General features: G+C 50.4%; 3 protein-coding genes across 4 annotated transcripts; 1 reads left to right on the top strand and 2 right to left on the bottom strand.

Moving 5' to 3' along the window:
- Positions 1-2,294: 2,294 nt before the first annotated feature.
- GPR135 (G protein-coupled receptor 135) lies at positions 2,295-4,939 on the bottom strand. Its single transcript, XM_061376478.1, has one exon. It carries the CDS (start codon positions 4,898-4,900, stop codon positions 3,623-3,625), a length of 1,278 nt encoding a protein of 425 aa, XP_061232462.1. The 5' UTR covers positions 4,901-4,939; the 3' UTR covers positions 2,295-3,622.
- Positions 4,940-6,676: 1,737 nt separating this feature from the next.
- L3HYPDH (trans-L-3-hydroxyproline dehydratase) lies at positions 6,677-10,122 on the bottom strand. 2 transcript variants are annotated; one of them, XM_061376194.1, is made up of 5 exons: positions 9,567-10,122; positions 9,134-9,303; positions 8,918-9,040; positions 7,922-8,059; positions 6,677-7,174 (listed from the first exon to the last, which is right to left on the bottom strand). In XM_061376194.1, the coding sequence occupies exons 1-5, from the start codon at positions 10,117-10,119 to the stop codon at positions 7,049-7,051; spliced, it is 1,110 nt and encodes a 369-aa protein (XP_061232178.1). In that variant the 5' UTR covers positions 10,120-10,122; the 3' UTR covers positions 6,677-7,048. The 2 variants fall into 2 exon arrangements, with proteins under 2 accessions (XP_061232178.1, XP_061232176.1); XM_061376192.1 differs by having other exon boundaries at positions 6,677-7,170; positions 7,918-8,059.
- Positions 10,123-10,246: 124 nt separating this feature from the next.
- Positions 10,247-15,111, top strand: JKAMP (JNK1/MAPK8 associated membrane protein). Its single transcript, XM_061376127.1, has 7 exons — positions 10,247-10,321; positions 10,697-10,788; positions 11,538-11,692; positions 12,706-12,912; positions 13,363-13,544; positions 14,243-14,319; positions 14,622-15,111. The coding sequence occupies exons 1-7, from the start codon at positions 10,309-10,311 to the stop codon at positions 14,838-14,840; spliced, it is 945 nt and encodes a 314-aa protein (XP_061232111.1). The 5' UTR covers positions 10,247-10,308; the 3' UTR covers positions 14,841-15,111.
- Positions 15,112-15,838: the final 727 nt, after the last annotated feature.

Below are 15,838 nucleotides of genomic sequence, written 5' to 3' on the forward strand. Positions count from 1 at the left end.
TCTCTCTGATGTTTGTGATTTAAGACACTTCACTGTTTGGTAGTGTTTTTTAAAACACAGCTTTTAAAATGTGGGTGTGGAGACCTGTGTAGTCTGTAGACCTGCAATGTTACCTGACTTGTTCAACAGTGCTGTGGTACGAGGAGCAGCTGAGGGATCTGGGTTTGTTTCTCCTGGAGAAAAGGAAGCTGAGGGGAGATTCTATCACTCTACACTGCCAGAGATGAAATTATAATGAGGTGGGGGTTAATCCCTTCTCCCAGGTAACAAGTGACAGGACCAGAGTAAATGGCCTCAAGTTGCACCAGGGGAGGTTTAGATTGGATATTAGAAAAAGGTTCTTCACCAAAAGGGTTGTCAAACATTGGAACAGGCTACCCAGGGAAATGGTTGAGACAACATTCCTGGAGGTATTAAAAAGATGTGCAGATGTAGCACTTAGGAACATGGTTTAGTGGTGGGGTTGGCAGTGCTAGGTTGACGGTTAGACTTAAAGGTCTTTTCCAATCAAAATGATTCTATGTAATCGTTATAACCTATAATCACAGAATGATTCTATGATTATGAGGAGTACAGAACAAACACAGCTTTAAAACACAGGCTGGCTCTCTATCGGAGCTGCAGCAGGTCCATGTCAAAAAGAATCTGGTCAAGAATCTCCCCTCCTACAGCCCAAGTTAGTATTTAACAGAAATGCGCTGCTTTGTGATGGCTCAATGACTGCAGCCAGCTGCCCTCATTCAGCTCTTCACATACAAGATTAATTATGAGCACCAGGCAGTGCTTGTTAAAAATATGTCAATATCTGTGTTGTTCCAGCTTCACTGCCACCTTCCTAGAAAGCTGTGTTGGTTCACTCCTGATGCAGCTCCCGTGATGCTTCGTGGTCGACCTCAGGCCTGGCATCCCCAATCCTGCCCCTGCCAGAACTGCCAGAAAAACAAAACCAGCATGCAAAAGAGGGAATGAATGTTTTCTATTGTGTAGTGCCTGAGCTGGCTAGTGACAGTCAGTTGTGGTGGTATGTACAGAAGGGACTGGGCAGTTGGCCAGAGCCAAGCACTGAGGGGAACAGGACCACACTTTTCATGGGCTTTTAGCCATATGTTAGCCAGTATGTTTAGCCAATGCAGCCATAGCACTCGATGGCATGCCACGAGTTAGGCACAGCAGTGCTGGGCCTTCATCTTCCTCATTTCTTTAACCCACTAACTATACCTTAGTTTGTCTACTCTGACCAAGTTCATTCCAGGTGGCAGATAGAGCTCTTCTTGCATGCAAAAAGTGCAAAAGAACCCTGTAAGTCTTGTGTGGTGCTAAAGACAGGGAGGCTCTAAATGATCACTTCTGGTCAAACTACAGGTTCTGCTTCAGAGCTGCAGAGGGGCCAAGCTAAAAACAGCAACATCCTTTTCCATACAGACTTCATACTGCAATACACACCAACATGCTAGCTGTACCATGGCCAGAGGATCAGAGTTAGGGTGCAGCTGTTCTGCAGGTGATACATGAACTACAAGTGGTCTTTGCCTGCTGTCTGTATTACACAAGGCTACGAGTATTGAGTTAGACAGTTTTCCTTGCTTCTGTCTTCCTTGCATTACAGAGCACTGGAATTTATTCTAAGGACGGTTGCTACAACTCATGGAGCAATAACCCTTCTGGGAAGGCAGAACCCTATTTGCTGCCTCCTGGATCGTAGCTAAAGTTTTCTATAGGTAAGAGTCAATGACTAGTGGAACTCAGGCAAATGCTCTTGAAGCTGTCTAAACACCAGAGTGCTCTTTCTGGCAAATTAGCCTGCACCAATCTCCTTGTTACCAACTGCCAGCTGCCTAGATAAGAGTTAAATCTAATCTCATCATTCACAACCACCTCTTTCACTTTACACTGGCCATACTTTGCTGTGGAAGAGCAGGTATGCAAGAAAATTCCTGTCCTACCCTTCTAACAAGTCACTGGTGTTCACCTGCTGTCAAACAGCTGCTGTAAAAAACTAGATTTTTGTACAGCTTCCCTCTGAAACAGTATGAATATACTGTCCAACTTGCAAAACCCAGGACCTGCAGGGCAAAGTATCAGCGCTGAGCAGCTGTCAAGGGTCAAATCTTTTCCTCCTGGACTTCATGAGCTTCCCAGAAGAAAATTACAGTAACGCTCACAGCATGGACAACAGCTGCACTAAAATTTCAGAAGTGATTAGGTCTCTCTGCTACCGTTCATCTGCCAATATTTTACAGCAGTTTCTTTCTCAAGTCTGAGCTGAGAATGATACCAGGCTGAGACACTTTCATTGCCTGCATAAAAGACAATTTATTTCTTGTCTCACTTACAAAACAATGATAATATGGTCACTTGGGTCACAAACAGTTGCAAAATGCAGTAAAACAGTAACATTGTATTTTTAAAGCCTGTACAAGGAAAAACACTCGCCTGTCTCTCACATTTAAGGGAAAAAAAAAAGAAGGCCCAATCTTAGTTTCTGGTTTGAAATACTAATTTTAGGCTTTAGGCCTTTGGAGAAAAATAATACACCGATAAATTCAAATTAATTTATGCCACAATTGCACTTCCATTGTATTATTTTCCTTTCCTAAAATGGATTTCAAATATAATACTCTAGATGGGTTGCTGCCATCAATACAGTATCTGCTCTCTGCATATACACACTTTCACATGCTTAAGAGCACACAAAGAGCACATGATATTGCTTTACCTCTCCTTTCAGATACTCACCTCTCACATCACTCTTAAGAGATGTGAGACACTTCCCATAGATGGGAGATGAGCTCAAAAAGAAAGTGCACCCCCTGCGCACAAACTCGGCGATACCATAGTCTACACCCACACCCTTTTCCTCAGTGTCTGAAGAACTCTCATTTCCTGTATTCACAACATTTTAAGTTGACTGTTCCAGCAAAAAGAGGACTGCTGAAATTTTGACAACTAAGGTTTCATCCTCCTCTGCTTCTCTCCCAGTGTCATACGTCCTCCCTTTCACACCAATTACTGTTGTTACGGTTCAGAGTTTTAAAATAAACAAAACCAAAACAATAATACATCGCTTTTTTACCCTGTCCCACAGTCTATGACTTTCCGACTATCACCACTTCCACATATAATGGGTTAAAACAACATCTTCCTGCCATGATGAGGCTTTCACAGTGTGGTGTTTTCAGAGTGTTTTCCAGCTGCCAGTGCTCAGTTTTCAATGGCTTTTTGGCACTTGGCAAACAGCTCACACAGTCAGTCCATTTGGGCTGTATTTGCGTGCCTGTCTCTTAGCTTCACTATAGCATTTTCTGCAGGACTGGAGCAAACACTGTTTTGTTCTTGCAGTCAAGCTCTTGTGCTGGCTCAGCTTGACAGCTATCACTAGTGCATCAGGTCTGCTGAAAGAGAAGGAGGACTTTTTTCACTGTGGAGTTCTCGCTGCTTGCAGACTGAGCTGCCAAACCAGAGCTCACACAATGAAGAACAAATCACACAGTGTCTCACACAGTCCCATCGCTCCAATTTCCTGGTAGTCTGCCAGCAAAGGACTCCAAGCACTGGGGCTCCCCACAGTTCTTCAGGGAGATGGCATTGAGGCCCAATGCATCCATCCTGGTCCCCCATCACTTCAGAGGCTGGTGTCAACAGTGCCCACTTTGGCCTGCAAGGTGGCCTCAGAGACGGTGTCTGGCTGCCCATCCCGGCAGAACAGTACAGCGGGATTCTTGCAGGCCCACATGGCCATCTCTCCCCCGCTCATTGGGCTGGAGGAAGACTGGGCACTGCCTGGGGGGCCGCTGTGCTGATTGATGTAGCGCTCCCGGACACGGTCAGCCCTGCTCCGGGGCTCCGGCTGGCGTCCCGGGACCAGGAGGTAGGCCGCCATGCTGTTCCTAGTCCTGTAGCCACCCTCACGGCTGTGCCGCAGCAGCACAGAGATGTTGGGGTTGCGGGCGGCATAGATGAGGGGGTTGATGGCACCGTTGGCCCAGGCCATCCCGCTGGCTACAGCATCCATGGTGGGCGAGAAAGGCAGGTGGCCAGCAGCCGCAGCCAGCCCCAGGATGCAGTAGGGCCCCCAGCAGCAGATGATGGAGACGATCATGATGAGGACAGTGGTGGCCGTGCGCATCTCCCCGTAGGCCCGCAGCAGGTGCCCGTATGTGGTGAGGGGCCGCACGCGGCTCTCGGCCAGCCGCACGGCTCGGCAGATGTTGTAGTGGCAGAAGCACATGAGGGCGAAGGGCAGGAGGTAGCAGAGCACAATGAGGGCTGCGCCGTAGGGTGGCCCCAGCCGGGATGAGCCCCAGGGGAGCACGTAGATGCAGTGATAGGCCCCGGGACGGGCCTCCCGCTGCCCCTCGCCCGCCAGCCCGTACCAGGGTCCGGCCAGGGCCAGGGCGGCCAGCCAGACGGCAGCCAGGAGCTGTGCGGCGCGGCGGCGGCCCATCTTGTGCCGGGGCTGGCGGACGATGGCGCAGTATCGGTCGAAGGAGAGGAGAGCCATGGTGAGGGTGGCGGCGATGCCCAGCCCAGCATGCAGGGCAGCGCTGGCCAGGCAGAGGCGTTGCCCGAAGAGCCAGGCGCCGGGCGGGCGGCTGAGAAGGCTGAAGAAGGCCAGGGGCAGGCAGAGCAGGGCGCCCAGCAGCTCCGACAGCGACAGCGACAGCACGAAGGCGTTGGTGACCGTGCGCAGCTGCCGGTGCCGGGCGATCACCAGCACCACCGCCCCGTTGCCCAGCGCCGAGAGGGCGAAGATAAGCAGTAGCGCCAGCGCCTGCGAGGCCAGCGCCGCCGCAGACCACCCGGCCTCCGCTCCCGCCTCCACCGCCCCGCCGCTCTCGTTGCCGCTGCCGCGGGACAGGTTTCCCGGTACAGCCGCGGCCGGTTCCATGCGCAGCCCCATGCCCCGGCCAGCGCCGCGGCTGCAGAGGCGCTCCCCGCCCGCGCCGGGCCGCCGGCCCCGCCAGCCGCTGACGTCGCGCGGCCGCCGTTGCCCGGGGAACCGGCCCAGCCCGGCCCGGCTCGCCCTGCGGTCCCGGGGGCGGGGAGCGGAGTGTCCGCAGCCGAGCAGCGGGGCGCGGGAAGCCCGGGCACAAGGGACTCCCTCACCCCAACCCGGAGCCCGGGACGGGTTCCCACAGCCCCTTTCCTTACATGGCCCCTTTCCTCTCAAAGCCCTCTTCCCTCATGGCCCCTCTCCCCTACTGCCCGTTTTCCCGCACAGCCTGCAGCCCATCAAGAAGGGGCAGGGATCAGCTACCCGCAGACACTCTGGCGGAGGCCGGCTCTGCTCTCCAGGTTGGCGTGTCACAAGCTGAGGGGTTGAGGGGTCAGGACAGGGACTCTCACACTGGCAGCAGGACCCTGTCCCACCACCCTCAGCCACGCTGGAGTTGCTGCCCCTACAGGGAAAACTTCTTAGTGGTATCACCATGAATATATAATGAGGGAAGTGACCCAATTCATCACAGATTCACAGAATCAGCTAGGTTGGAAAAGACCTTTAAGATCATCAAGTCCAACCTTTACCCCAGGACTGCCAAGTTCACCACTAAGCCATGTAACTAAGAGCCACATCAACATGGTTTTTGAACACTTCCAGGGATGGTGATTCCACCACTTCCCTGGACAGCCTGTTCTAATACCTGAAGAGCTTCCAACCTTCCTATGCTGGGCTTCAGGACTTGCTGCCCCATCTCTTCCCCGGGATCCAGGCCGGGGGCCTGATTGCAGGGGAGATGCCCAGTAGCTAAAAACACACAGAGGAGTTCACTCCTGCAAGCACAAAGGATGTGTCTGTCAATTCTTGCTCCTGGGACCAAAGCCTGTAAGTGACTTACCAGGGGGTTACTAGAAAGCTGAAGCAAGAGTTCTAGTTTCCAGCCTAAAACCCCTCTGTTGGCAGCACAGGCAAAGTTATAATTTTCCACGTTGACAGAAGAAATCAATCCCAGGTTTTTCCATGCCAGCCTTTTCCAAGCTCTCCAGTATGACTTGCTTCCTTCTGCTGCATGAGCTACTAGGAGACGATAATTCTCATTTTCATGTCTCATTTTAACAAAGAACACTCCCATGAGTGTCTTCAACAAACAAACAGCGTTTTGTCCAGAGACACAGTGGAAATTACAGGCCACAAGTGCTCTGAAGCTCTGCTTCCGCCACTGCAAATGCTTGCCTACAGCCCAGGGCTTGCTTTGGTCTTTCCACCGTCAATCCTCCCTCCAGAAACTAGCAAAGCAAGTATGGACTGCACACTGCTGTACAAGCTACCCCACAGGGCTGACACAAAATCATCAGTAAATAATTAGCAATCAAGGGTCATAATGGGTCAGACCTTTGAATACAGCTGCTCCTGTTAAAAGTAAGCCGCAGAGTATTTGCAGCCAATGGTCTGGGATAAGCGAGAGAGGAAGGTTTAGGGAAGCCACAGCAGGGACTGTAGAAGGCTCTGAGGAAATACCTCAGATGTAGGAGGGTTCTAGCAGGGGTAAATCGAGTGCAGTGAGGTGTTTGGACAGCCTGAGGTGGGCAGACCGGGGAAGCTGGGGCATGAGTCACAGCAGCATGGGCAGCTGAGCTGAGGCGTGAGGGAGAATAGGCAATTCAAATCAACAGCTGCGACAGACTCGGCAGAGCCCTGGAAATGAGTTCTGGGAGTGAAAACAAGAGGAGAAAGGCAGTATTTTCAGCTGTCATTTAATAGGAATCTGGCTTTGAAATTAGTAATTTACAGACATAGAGAAGGCACATAAATTGGAAGACAGATCTCCAAGATCAGCTACATTTTCTGCAAATAATTATTGAGAAAAAAAATATGATGGATTCTCAGAGCAGCCCATATATGCTAATCACACTGCACCCAATATGCTAATCACAACAGGGGAACATGGCCTGTTAGCTTGAAACATAGCAGATGCTGTCACACCACCAAGGGCTATTCCTGTTGCTCTGGCATATTGCAGTGAGCCGTGTGGAGAAGTGGAACAGAAATGCATGGGCAGGATAAGTGCAGAACCATCAGTGAGACTTTGCCACCATGCCGTGGCTTGGGTCACTTGAAGAAGAAGCCGTATTTCAATGGGTCCTCCTCTTCCACAGTGAAGGTGGTCGTACCGATGTAAAAGGCTTCTCCTGAGACTTCCACAACAACAGCATTGTAGTCACCCAACTTGGCTTCCTGCAGAGGGATTGGGATCAGGACAGGTGATGGGGGGGTTCTCCACTCTCCCAAGCCCATGAAACACCAGCACTACCTGGCACTTGCGCATATACCCCTCAGTGAGCACGCTGCCCTGCCCAGGTATATCCCAAAGTGTGTAGCAGCTCTTTCACCACCTCACCTTGCCTGCATGAGCTCCACACCTACACAGCTGCTGCTGCCGCTGGTCTGAGCTCGTGAGCCATGGCGCTGCCACAGAAGGCCAACAAGCCAGTGGCCACTTGCACCTAAAGACACCTCCCTGTGACATGTTCATACCTTCATGGCTACAGGTTGCCAGATGTCACAGGGCCAAGGCTGGGCCTGGAAACCCGGATGCACAGACCCAGCTGTTACATCTCTGAACAACACAGTCAGCCTTTGAGCAGGGAAGAGGGGACTAAATCAGGAATACAACTTAGCTGCCACTGAGAATGGACCAGGCTAATTTATCTGCATAAGCACTTCTCACCCCAGTCCTTTCCTGATAGCCAAGAGAGGACTTGAGGGAAGCCATGCAACAGAACAGAGTCTTACTGTTCCTTGCTTCTATAACTAAAATCTTGAAAGATTTTAGCAGTAAGACAAACCCCCCAGGCACCTCCTTCCTTCCATATGCCCTTCCCCAGGCACAGAAAGGCTTCTCTGCTTCTCCACTGAGCCAAGGCCACAGCACTTTTCCAACAGTCCTCCAGACAGAGGGAAAGTCCAGCACAAGCCACTTGCCTTCACTGCCTTCCCTGTGAACAAGGATCCTGTGGTGCTGCTCCGAAAGGTTCTGGTCTGATTAAGCTGGATGAGTCCCTTATGGTACTGCAAGGCGATGCGAGCTGTCACACCTGATCCTGTTGGACTTCGGTCAACCTACATTCAGAAGAAAAGGTGAACCAGCTCTACTGTTTTGGGGTTTAACAGAAAACAGTATCACTCCCCTCAGTTTTCTTGGCCACCTTTATACTGCACTTGGGGGAGACCCCTCTATCTTAAGGTTTTGTATAGAATTCAGATACATCACAAAGGAAAGGACAAAATAAACAGGTTTGGGGTAATGTCCGAGTTGTGATCAGCTTTGTCAAACTTATAGGGATGAATGATCTAGTAAATATTGAGGCTACTTAGGGAGCACCTGAAAGCATCCCAGCATCATCCCATTCTTACACATCGAGGCAGGATCAGTTCTCCTTACACTAAGAGCACAGCTGGCCAGCCTGGATTTTAAAACCTCCAAAACCCCCAATATTGGCCAGCTTCCGAAGTGATCTGTCCCAATGCTCCATCCACACTCCTCACTGCTAAGCAGTCCAATCACAGCTTCCTCTGCTATTTATGTGATGCCTTATTCACTGAAGACAAGGATAGAAGTTTACACCCGTTCTTTTCTCTCTTGCTTTCTTCATCCCCAGCAGCTGTTCCCTAGATGAGGACTTTAAGGACATGCACTATGTTGGGACCCCACCTCAGCCCCTGAACTCCTGGGAAATTCCTACCTATGGAACACAGACATGAACCCTTTTAAAATGCCCCCAATCTAAGATGTGCAAAAGTATTTCTGTCATCAGGAACTAAACCAACATTTGTTAAGTGACAGCTCTTCAGAGGAAAACTGCTGCAGAAGCAATTGTCACTACCCAAAGCAAGAAGCAGCAGAACTGTCCTCTGGAGTGGATGTAAGAAAGGATAAAGGTGATGCCTTGTGTGTCTGAGAAGAGCCCGTTCCTGTACCTGTTCATCTGCAAACACACAGATGTTGGTGGTGGGCTCCTCACTAAAGGCATCTTTCCCATCGGTCAGTATGGTGCCGTAGAGAAAAGCCAGGTCTTCGCTTTCAGGGTGATGAAGTTTGAACTAGGAACAGCAAGGACAGCTTCAGCAATGCATGCTGCAGCTGGGCAGCCAGCAGTACAGCTTCCTCAAGAGACCAGAGGAAGGGGACCGTACCTGTTTCTTCACTGCTTCTGTCACTGCACTCGCGGCATTGACAAGGTCTCTGGTCTTTGAAGAGCACACATCAAGGCCCAGCTGCTCAGCACTGAGGAAGGCATAGAAAGTACCACCATAGCCAATGTCGACCACCACTTTCCCGTAACTGGGGACATCGACGGCCAAGTCTGGGAAGAGAAAGAGAGAGCTCTGAAGACAGGAAACTGTACTGGGCCATCGGCTTGCATGCAGAGTAGAGGAACCCAGTCACATGCAAGGGGGTCATAGAGACAAGGACTTGGATGCTCCCATGCCAGAGAGCAGCGCATGACGCCTTGTGCTGTCCCTGACGGCCTTTGAGGAACGTCAGAACTGGGGAGGGATTTGCCTGATGCCCCTCAGCCAGACCAACAGCCCCCCCCCAGCCCAGTGCAGTAGGCCCAGTTCCCACCTGTGGTGACAGCAAAGGCAGGCACACTGTGGAAGCGGACAGGGTTGCCGCTGCGGTGGCCATCCCAGGGTACAAAGGCAGTGACGGGCCCGCAGGGGCAGCGCAGGTGGACAGCAGTCTCGGGGCAGTTGGGCGCCACCACCAGCCCATAGTCGAGGGCGAAGCGGCCAAGGGCCATGACAGCGTGGCCGCACATAGCGCTGTAGCCGGAGCCGTGCAGGAAGAGGGCTGCCAGGTGGGCGCCGGCAGCGGCAGCCGCTCCTCGCACCACCACCGCCCCGTACATGCCGCCGTGCCCCCGCGGCTCGTGCATCAGCGCCCGCCGCACGTGGTCCTGTGTGGCCGCCACCTCCCTCCGCAGCGACAGCAGCGATAGTCCTCCCACCGCCGCTGCCTCCTCTGCCGCCTCTAGCCGCGGGATGATGCGCAGCGGCTCGCCGCCCGTGTGCATCTCCACAGTCTGCAGCACCAGGCCAGAGGGCGAGTGCGGCGGCAGCCACCGTCCTTCACCGCCACCGGTCCTGGCATCTCTACTCTCCGCCGCCGCCGCCATCGCCACCGCCACCACCTTCGGGGAGGGGGGACCAGGCGGGCCACGCCCCCAGGGCGGAGCAGCACCCGCCCCCGCTTGACCACGCCCACACGGCTGCGAGGGGTGGAGCTTGTCCTCGCCTCGGAAGCGGAAGTGTCGAGTGCGGAAGTAGCTGTGTGGTGTGCGAGGGGTGTTTGATGTTTTGCCGGGATGTTCCGTGCTGGTAGGACGGGCTGGGGGCTGGGGGCTGGGGACTGGGGACTGGGGACTGGGGACTGGGGACTGGGGACTGGGGACTGGCGGCTGGGGACTGGCGGCTGGCGGCTGGGGGCTGGCGCTGGCGCTGGCGGCTGGCGGCTGGGGTCTGGGGTCTGGGGTCTGGCGGCTGGGGCTGGGGGCTGGCGCTGGCGGCTGGCGGCTGGGGCTGCGGCTGGCGGCTGGCGGCTGGCGCTGGCGCTGGCGCTGGCGGGGTTGTCGTCGGCTGGAGCGTGCCACGGATGGCGCTCTGTGCCTCTCGGCTGCGGGGGAGCCGTGGGGTGTGAGGCGCTCCGGGCCAGGTAGGGGCGCCTTGGTAATGCGGGCTGCGCTCTCCCCGCAGCTGTGGACATCCAGCCCGCCTGCCTCGGGCTGTACTGCGGCAGGACCGTCCTGTCGGTCAACGGCTCCGTGGAGACTTACGGGGACTGCGGGGTAAGTTCGGAGCGGGCGAGGTTAAGGGCCGGCGAGCAGGGGCGGCCCCGCGCCCTCCCGGGCCACCCCCGGCCGTGGCTTCTCGGGCCGGACCGCTCCAGCCGCTGGTGCTGGGAGGCTGGTGCGGATCCCGCTATGAGCAGCATCGCGGCCCACAGCTCTGCCCCGAGTGCCTTGGGGACCAGGGGGAAGTGAGGGCTGGAGAGGACAGGCAGAGCTTCCTTACTGAAAGCAGGAGCTGCTCAATGAGACATTCCCTAAAGGGAGGTGCTAAACCAGAGCTGAGCCGAGGGGCTGTGAAAACTGGAACAGAATGAGGTGGAATGGAACGGAGAGCTGTGCTGAAGTCATTCTGCCTGCTGATTTATTGCAGTGCTGAGGGAGAGCAAGATCAGGGGTGCGTGCAATGAAAGGGGAGCAGGAAGGTGGAGGGGAGGTGGGCAGTGGTTGTGAGTGGCCTGGTGGGTGCATGAGCTTAGCGGTGGAAGGGAGATGGTGTGACAGTAGGAGAGAGAAATGGAGACTTGGATGAAGCGTGTTAAACATGCTTCGTCTTTCTTTATTTTGAGAAGGAAGAGGCACAGAGGGTGAGGCCAGTGTAACCTGAGAAATTGCTAAGTGTAACATTTTATCTCTTTAGAAGTCTGTATGTATCTTGTCCCAGCCCTAATTCAAGCTGTTTTTCCACGAACTGCAGTGATTCATTATTGGTACTCGGATGCTGTGTAAACAGTCTCTGCTTTTTGTAGGTATGCCCTAGAGGTCAAAGAACTGATGACAACAAAATCTGCCGGGAATGTATGGGATCTCCAGACCGCTACGACTGGTTGTACCTTGGCTTCATGGCCATGCTCCCCCTGGTTTTACACTGGTTCTTTATTGAATGGTATTCAGGAAAAAAAAGGTTGGTTTACCCCTTCTTCAGATGAGTTATTTAAAAATGGACATCTTGTATCCACAAATGATTGATTGGAGATGCTGAATTGAACTGTCCAGCAGTTCATGCTCTTGGTTGAGCTGATATGGTAGCACATAAGCTTTGGGCATCTGGACTGGGGGTTATTTACAAGTATAAGGGTCCCATGGGTCCTTCTTACCAGTCAGCACCCTCGGGGCATAGTCTTTATCTCTTCAGTGTGGTGGTACTCAGTCCGTCTGTCAGTTTGGCCTGGACTGGGTTTCGCAGTAGTGAGCAGGAGTGGCGCAATGTGTGAACTCCTCTCTCCTGGGCCAGACCTACCACCTGCAGGGGCCCTGATCAGCAGTGCTGTACACATTGAGAGAATGGGTTTGAGTTTCCTCTGTAGGAGTATATATACGGGGCTTTGGTCCTGGTAGTGTAGCTGGTGTAACTTTTACATCAGCATGGTGCATCAGGGAAGTTCTGTGAAAAAGGGGTTTAAAACCATAGCTGCATGCAGCCATTAGGTGCTAGACTGGAACTTTTAAGAAGTAACGACTCTGAGGCATACTAAATGCCGAAAACTGGGAGAGTTTAATATATGAATATATACCATCTTTAACAAGGACTTGCAGCTTTGAAAGTTTGCTGATATCATATATGATGATGTTACCCCTTTTGAGATGTGTGGTGTCTTATCCTCAGTGTTGCTTTCTTTGAAACCACAACAGCTGAGTGGTGCTGTTCCTCACCTGACAGGATGCTTTTGCTACAGAAAGCTTTCATTTAAGAGGCTGGAATGCTGTTCAGTCATATTTTACATGCTAAATCATCTGAGATTGTGAGTTTTCACAGTCAGCTTCAAATACTTTTTATCCAATCAGAGTTGTCCTAACTTTGATCACAGTGAGTATTAACTCTGTAGAAGGTTCTATACTACATAGCAACTTTGCAGTCAGCATTTAGGTTTCCTGTTGTGTTAGCAAGATAGTAAATCTCTCTCTCTACTTCCACAGTTCCCGCGCACTGTTGCAGCATGTAACAGCCTTGTTCGAGTGCAGCATTGCAGCAATTGTTACGCTGCTCGTCAGTGACCCTGTCGGCTCAGTGCATATCCGCTCCTGCAAGGTGAAGAAGCTTTCAGACTGGTACACAATGCTTTACAACCCAAGCCCCGACTACATCACCACAGTGCACTGCACTCACGAAGCAGTTTATCCGCTGTAAGCATAAAGGCTTTTGTGCTCCTTTATTTTGTGTTTCTTTTACACAAGTGTGTTTCTATTTGTGCTTCTTCTCAAAGAGGCAAAAAGTGTTCAGGTGTAACTGGGACCAGTGAGTATCAATCCCCAGAAGTCTTTCATGCATTGAGCTGGTTTGTGTGTGAAAGACTTGGCAACACCTAGTGACTTTCTGAGTCATCAAAGAAGGCAGTGTAGTTCAGGCTGTTTAGCTATGAAGCGTAAGACTCTGTTGTGTTTTTCCTCTGTCTTTGCTGCATCTTGACCATTTCCCTTAGAAAAAGTGAGTGCATCATTCTGTGTTTACACCCTTTGATTATAAATTCTTTGGACTCACTGACTATCCTGAAATTCCTTGATTCCGAGTTGAGTCTGCAGGATAGAGCTGAACATTTTAAATTTATTTACTTATTTATTTTTTTTTCCTCCTAGGTACACCATTGTGTTTATATATTACGCTTTCTGTCTTGTGTTAATGATGCTACTTCGGCCTCTTCTGGTTAAGAAAATTGCCTGTGGGTTAGGAAAGGCTGATCGATTTAAAAGCATCTATGCAGCACTGTACTTCTTCCCTATCCTCACTGTGCTTCAGGCTGTTGGAGGAGGCCTGCTTTGTGAGTTCTCTCTTAATAACACTAACATACCTTTAAACACACACTAACAGGTGACTTATGAGAGGGAGGGACATGACACTCTTTTTGCTTCAAATATAAGGGTGTTTTTTAAGGTTATTGTGAGGAGTTTTGCCTGGAAAAGTTGCTCATCAGTAGCCCTGTCCTAACCAGGCTCCTGACCAGCACTGCTTTGTCTCTGCTGGTGCCGTTAGAGACTGTGCCTTTCTCAAGAAGGGAATAGAAGGGGTGTGAGAGAAAATTACATCAGAGGGAGCTCATTCCACTTTCTGCTAAGGTAGATTTTGTCTGATTTCAGAGGTGAATCAAAGTTAAGTTTGGAGATAACCTGCTATTTTTATGTTTGCTTCTTGCAAACTTGTCACATGAAGGGGACGGGTGCTACAAAATCCCTGCTCAGCGTGGTTGCTTTTCTCATCTGCCCTTTTCAGTTAGTGATTTAAATGTACAGTAATTCCACCTTGAAATAACAGAAAAAGTTTGAAAACCTAAGACTGAAGTGTTGAATAATTGTGCTAGGCTGAGCCTTACCACTGTGTGTGTTTGATGGGATGATAAGAGGTGGGCTACAGTAGCTTAGTTTATTTCACACCCATGGTTTTTATGTGGAAAAACTACCTCTGCTGAAATGTGTATTGGGTGTTCTTTCTCCTGCTAATGTGTTTGATTTTTGCCTTTAGATTATGCCTTCCCATACATCATACTGGTGTTGTCTTTGGTTACACTGGCTGTGTACATGTCTGCATCTGAAGTGGAGGTAGGTAAACATGTTTCCTGTGTTAATAAACTACAAAATACTTGAATTTGAGGAGAGACCGCTTTGTCTCTTGCCTTTTCTCAGCTGTGTATTCTGCCTTTAAACCTCTTTAAGACTTCTCTGAGCTGGAGGAAGCTCCTGCGAGACTTCCCTCTTGTGGTGCACTGAGGAACTGTTCTGTGTGGGAAGGGCTCAAACCCAAGAGGCTCATGCAGTCTCTGTGCTGCCTATATAGCACTGTTAAACATCAGGTACTAGGTAAGGGTATGAATGCTAACAAGGTACTGTGTTTATTTTGCAAGTCTTTCAAGGATCTTCTTGTGAGGAAGAAAAGGCTTGTTGTTCTCTTCAGCCACTGGTTACTTCATGCCTATGGAATCATCTCAATTTCCAAACTGGATAAGCTTGAGCAGGACTTGCCATTGCTTGCCTTGGTACCTGCACCTGCCCTCTTCTACTTGCTGACAGCAAAGTACACTGAACCATCACGCATACTCTCGGAAGGTGGAAATGGACATTGAAAGGAGCCTGTGCCAAAACCACTGTCCAGATGATCTGAATTAAGCAATGCTTAATTAATAAAGCGAGCTTAATTAAGCTTGTTATGTTTTGGAAACTTCTGTTTTAGAAGTTATTTATGAACCAGACTTCTACGTGAAACACCTGAATGAGACTGGAGAATACAAAAAAAGCTGCACTTTGTGTTCTTAAGTATCTGGTATAGATGGAAGGGAATGTCCTTGTATCTATTTATCACTGTGAATCTGTATAAAAAGCTTGTGCCACATTCTAGTATAGGGATTTGCATGTATGTGTTTGTTTCTTAATACAGTATTTTAGGTAGTGTTTGAATAAAATGTAGAGGTTTCAGTAGACTTTTAATGAAACAAATAGTCTTTTCTCTATATTGTACAGGAAGATAACCAAAGCGTGTATACTGTATATTAGTCACCAGTGGTGTAGCGCCATGGAGGGTCTAAAGGAAAATGCAGAACTATACTGAAGATTTAAACACAGAAGGAAGAGCAATAGGAAACAATAGTGCTGTTTTCTCATCGTCTACTCCACCAGTGGAAATACTTTTCCTTCCATAAAAAAATAGAACACATTGAGCATGATTCCTTATGATGGAAGGTAGAAAGAGAGGAAATGCCTTTTTAAATTCCCTATAAAATTATGGTCTGTGTACTTCATGGAAATGATTAAATGGTAGTATTCTTCCCATAAACTCCGTTTTCATTTACCTTGACTATAAATTTCCTTCTAAGATTGTACTAATGATTTTATTTGCTGACAACTACCAGGAAAACTGTGATGCATCTGTTACCTATGTACGGGTAGGATTGCTTCTGCCCCTTTCAACAGAGCCCCTAGCTTCCTCCTGTGTGTGTGCTTCATGCCTGTTTTATCATTTATTGGTGGTGCCAACAGCTCGCATCTTTTGCTGTATAGTGCAGCTGTACCCACACTATAGCAACGGCAGTGGTTGGAGAGGAGTGGAGATCAGCAGCTGAGAAAG

This window comes from Neopsephotus bourkii, unplaced genomic scaffold (assembly GCF_033783945.1).
Source record: "Neopsephotus bourkii isolate Nb327-2 ecotype Australia unplaced genomic scaffold, CSIRO-AGI_Nbou_v1 NB_1707, whole genome shotgun sequence".
NCBI lineage: Eukaryota > Metazoa > Chordata > Aves > Psittaciformes > Psittacidae > Neopsephotus > Neopsephotus bourkii.

Excerpts from the sequence above, each read along its gene's own strand:
- GPR135 (XM_061376478.1), bottom strand. The coding sequence starts at position 4,900 with ATGGGGCTGCGCATGGAACCGGCCGCGGCTGTACCGGGAAACCTGTCC.
- L3HYPDH (XM_061376194.1), bottom strand. The coding sequence starts at position 10,119 with ATGGCGGCGGCGGCGGAGAGTAGAGATGCCAGGACCGGTGGCGGTGAA. Across the intron at positions 9,041-9,133 it reads CAGAAGCAGTGAAGAAACAG|TTCAAACTTCATCACCCTGA; the intron begins GTACGGTCCCCT and ends TGCTGTTCCTAG. Across the intron at positions 7,175-7,921 it reads TCACAGGGAAGGCAGTGAAG|GAAGCCAAGTTGGGTGACTA; the intron begins GCAAGTGGCTTG and ends ATCCCTCTGCAG.
- JKAMP (XM_061376127.1), top strand. Across the intron at positions 10,789-11,537 it reads AGACTTACGGGGACTGCGGG|GTATGCCCTAGAGGTCAAAG; the intron begins GTAAGTTCGGAG and ends TGCTTTTTGTAG. Across the intron at positions 13,545-14,242 it reads TGTTGGAGGAGGCCTGCTTT|ATTATGCCTTCCCATACATC; the intron begins GTGAGTTCTCTC and ends TTTTGCCTTTAG.